The 5,000-nt window shown below is 41.6% G+C and overlaps 1 protein-coding gene across 1 annotated transcript in view; it reads left to right on the forward strand.

The window, feature by feature from the left end:
• The window catches only part of LOC143019638 (uncharacterized), a 39,182-nt gene that overhangs the window by 32,069 nt on the left and 2,113 nt on the right, over positions 1-5,000 (forward strand). Inside the window, exons 2-3 of the mRNA XM_076175459.1 lie at positions 279-686; positions 3,182-5,000. The exon at positions 3,182-5,000 is cut by the window's right edge and continues 2,113 nt beyond it. Of these exons, the coding sequence (XP_076031574.1) occupies positions 279-686; positions 3,182-3,325 (552 nt within the window). The 3' untranslated portion in view covers positions 3,326-5,000. The remainder of the gene's footprint in view (positions 1-278; positions 687-3,181) is intronic.

A 5,000-nucleotide genomic window follows, 5' to 3' on the forward strand; every position in this document is an offset into this window, starting at 1 on the left:
ACGTTGAAGATATTTCTTTCACCTTTTACTTTAAGAACTGACATGTGACTACTACAACAAGCCGATACCAGAAACAGTTCTACACTAATGCAACACAGACACAGGCCCAATGTTTCTTCCCAAAGAGATGTACAGGTGGAATAGAGGACCGCTGCCAGCCGTTATGGGACTGCGGATTTCCAGTTATTGTGGGCTTTATTTGTCCTACCCCTTCCTGTTCCTCCACCTGTACAACTATTTCACTTTTGATCAACTTTGCTTTCTTCTTCTTTTCCCAGATGAACTTCCGCGCCATGTCAACGCTGGCCGCCGTGTGCGCATGCGTCCTCGTGGCGAGGGTCGGCTCCCTCCCCTCCCGCCACCCAGACCACAACAACCAAGTACAGTCCGTCCATCACCACCACAACCACCACCACCGCTACAACCACATCAATTACGACAAGCGCCATCGCGGTGTGACCAGCGACGACCAGGACGAAGAACTCTACCTCGACCTCGGGATCCCGAATCCTGAAGAGGAGGAGGAGGAGGAGCAGCAGCTCTTGCGCGAGAGGAAGCAGAGGGAAAGGGAAGAAGTGGCGAGGCGTCAGCGAGAACAGGTCTCGACGTGGGCTGCATATACGAAAAGTCTCTACGGCATAGAGACCAAGGCAGCCAGAAGGACAGCGAGAGACTGTTCGTTTTCGGTAAGTGAAGAGGACCTTGGACCTCTCCAAACCCACACCCACACCCATCCACACCTCTTGACCTTTCTCGCTGTTGTCCTTGACGACTCTAACTGCACCTGCATGGCTGCCCAAGCATCCTGGGCAAAGGTGACGGCTTCGGTCGTACCTGAACGCCTCCTGACATGAGCTTTTCTCCTCGTTCTCGGAAACTCTTCCATTTCATACTCCCTAGATTTTCTTCCCCATTTTCCCCGTTCAACGGATCTGGTACGAGACCCGAGAGAGAAACGACGAGGCCGCTTGTCACTGGTAACCAATATATATTAACCCAGAGTGTCTCCAATATACGTGATTTATATTTAATGAATTATCTTGTATATATTCTTGACATGCTCCTTGAGGGAATTAATATTAATGCAAGTTCAATGGTGCTGGTTAGCGTCATTTAACTTGCATTTATGGTAATTTCCTAATGATCTGTTTCTCGTTTTAATTTATTTCATAGAGATGAATCAAAACATTAATAAACAAGTCATTTACAATCTACTGTATACAGTCATCATATACTTCATACTCTCACACACATACACACGCGCGCGCGCACACATATATACGCAAATTCGCGCATGCGCGTGCGCACACACACAAACATATGCACGTGCACGCATGCGCACGCACACACACACACAAAAACCCACACAAAACACACATAAGCCCAAACACTCACACAAACAGGCAAGTACGTTTGCACATACCATTCCCCTCTATTCTCCTGTCTATCTCCCACTCCCCTTCCTCCTCCTCATCCATGCATTCCAACCACCTTCCCCTACCCCCCCCCCCTCTCGCTCCCCTCTCATCCCGGAGGGAGCCCCGCCACAGTCCCCAGAAGCAAAGTGCGATCCTGGGATCCCTGCAAGTACTCCCAACTCATGACCACGACTACCTTTACCCACCTCTCCCTTCGCTCGAATTAATCCTCCTCCTCCTCCCGCCACCCTCCACCCCTGCATGCGTCACCCGAGGCCCCCTCGCACTTCTAGCAAGGCCTATTTAGCAATCAGTGTCATCCGTGCACACACACACACACACACACACACACACACACACACACACACACACACGCACGCACGCACGCACACACACACACACTAGCATTACACACACGTACATACACATACGTGCACACACACATATATGCATACATACTGTACGTGCATAGGAAACTTATTTTGAAAGCAATTGGCTGAAACGAGTTTAGTTAGGCAATGCTTTTTCAGGCAATCGTTAGGTTTGTTCATAAATATTCATAATACATTCAGAAGTACAGTAGTTGCAAAAATATTTCGAATATTTTCATTTTTATTTTATTTTTAATACCATTCTTGTGAAAAGTAAATTCCTATTTTTTTTTAATTACTGAGTGACTAAGTTATCTCCATGAAATGTACCTCCTCCTCTTTCTCCTCACAATATATCTTTTCTCGCTCCTCCTCCTCATCCTGACAATTTCATCCATCTTAAGTGCGGCCTCAGAATGAAGAATCCAATTTATTTCGTTTAATCCCCTCATTTTTTCAGATAAATTCATCCACAAGACGATTCTCGGACAGAAGAGTTTATCAAAAACAAATCCCTCTCTAACCTTAAATTTTTAGATTTCACTAATCCCACCAAGCAATCTTTACTATTTCACTTTTTTTTTTCTATATGAACCGACTCAGAATCTACAACAAATGTACATTTCATATCATTCTCCCTTCACCACATGAACCAACTCGTAAGGCAAAGGTTTCAAAGGATTACAAAGGCGGAGCATGCCGACAGGAGACCTTTTGGTCCATAACTAGGTCGGATGCGGAAAAAATGTAATAACGTTAAATAAATTAGAAAAAAAAATTATAATGATACAAATAATTCTTCTTACTTCTTACTTCTGCTCCCAGGTAGGCTTCCAGCCTGTCAGTCGGGCCAGCACACTTCTCCAGATTGTCCTCTCAAAGCTTCCTTCTTCCCTCAAATCCTCTATTTTTCCTAATCCATTTGCCTCTAGGATTTCTTCAACTCCATCTTTTCTTCGGTCTACCTCTAGATCTTCTACCTTCTGGTCTCCAGTTCCATCTTTTCTTTGCAATTCTCTCTTCATCCATTCTCTCCACGTGCCCAAGCCACCTTAGTTGTGCCTTTTCTATTTTGCTTCTAATTGATGTTACTCCAATCATTTCTCTTATTCCATCATTTCTAACTCGATCTCTTTTGGTTTTATCTATAACTAGGTCGGATGCGGAAAAAATGTAATAATGTTGAATAGATTAATTAAAAATAAACAAAAATTATAATGATACAAATAATAATAAATAAAATAAATGAATACATAGGTGTAGTTAGATAATAAACAAACATACATTTAATGTAACCATGACGAAAGCGCTCTGACCTCCGCGTTCCCTTTCTTCCTGACATCCCGATTATATTTCATGATGATCAAAATCCCCCTTTTTTCTTCCTGACAGGTCCACGCACGATATCTTTGCGAGGTATGCGCGAAAGAGACGAAGTCGCTTCGCATCTACACCGAGTGTTGTTCGGGCGAAGAGAACAGCGTGTCGAACATCCGCAACTGGTGTAAAAGATTCATCAACTTCGGCATCAACTGAACCAGTTCCTCGACGTCACGGCGTGACAGGACGTGACGCGAGGTTAGACGTCACCGCGCGCGTGACGTGACGCGAATTGAGGAGAACGAGGATGTAAATAACATATTCCCCGCCTGACCTGGAATTGAGGATTCTCGAGAGACAATGAAAGTTAACGATTCACTGGTTCCTCAGAAATGAATGTTTCGAAAAAGAAAATGCGAACGAAAATGGGAAATGGATCCCCATAGGTGATCTCTCATGCTAATATCAGTGAATTACTTTTACACGAAAAGAGATGGGTGGGGTAATATGCACAAATACTTATCTCGAAGTATTAACTATAACCATATTTGGAAAAGAGATGAACAAGAAATAAGAAAAACTGTAAATAACGTGACCCTTTCAAATGTCAAATTCAGGAAGTACTTGTCCATTTTTTTTGTTAAGATTAGATGAGGATTACTAAGTAATCCTCGTATTTATTTAACGATTCCTTTTCTGTGGTATGTTTTCATTATGCACGAATGTTATTTATGAATACAATTACAAGTTCACATACCCGTGATCATACAGACTAACATATCATAGAAACATAAGTGATGTATTCATACAATATACGAGTATAATTATAATGTATATGCATACAAAGCATATACATATAAATGTTCTCTCTCAAACACACGTACGTACACACACACACACACACACACACACACACACACACACACACACACACACACACACACACACACACACACACACACACACACAAACTATTCTCTTCGATCCCCTGAAATCTATTCAGAAAAAATCTTTATTCCGAGCCACTAAAAAGTCATTTAAACATAACAAAGTTCTATGGCATATACTAAGTTCCACTCAAGTCCCTCAAGCTTAATCCCATGAAGGTGATTTTTCAGTTAAGTAAACCAAAGTTTCTCGGAACTGGATGCAAATATCAAGGTTGAGAGCACAGCCTCAAGACTATTTCTTAATTAGCAGCTACTAACCACTGCAATTCGTGATCCATCACCATCATTTAGCAATGACCTCAAGATACAGAACAATTTGACAGTGTCCCTAAACACTGTGATTGGATTCGTGTTTTTTTTTTTTTTGTATCTATTCTTGTTAACTCATGGCAATTTTCTAATTCCTAAAGGATTAAAAAAAAACATATCTGGTAACCCATTCTTTAAGAGAAATAATTTTGGTCTTGGCTTGAAGTAAGTTGAACATTTCCTTGTAAAGTTCCTGCCAAAACTCTATTTTCACATTTTCGGTGATCTGAGCCTTGTCTTTGACCCAGTTTCCCCCAAAAATTAATGGATGCAATATCGGGACCACTTGTTACATTTCCATGTTTCATGTCAACTTATGCAACCATTTCGACCGTCCCATTCCTTACAAATAAACAAACTCGACCCAAATAGATACCCAACCCCCAATTTCATCATGATGAGTATGAATACTTTTAAACTTCCAGCTTATGCCACTACACGAAACTTCTTTGAAGATGGTTATAAATAGTTTCCAAACTACATTGTGGTCCTTATAATCAGATCTGAAACGAGACATTCACATTTCATTCAATTATAAACACAGATCTTTTGTTAAACCTGGTTAATCTTGGAAAATCTCTTATTACTGCCTTGACCACTAAAATGTACCTTTCTTGACAACTGGTGAAAGT

Source organism: Oratosquilla oratoria, chromosome 37 (assembly GCF_046742065.1).
Source record: "Oratosquilla oratoria isolate Oo_2021 chromosome 37, ASM4674206v1, whole genome shotgun sequence".
NCBI classification, from domain to species: Eukaryota; Metazoa; Arthropoda; class Malacostraca; order Stomatopoda; family Squillidae; genus Oratosquilla; species Oratosquilla oratoria.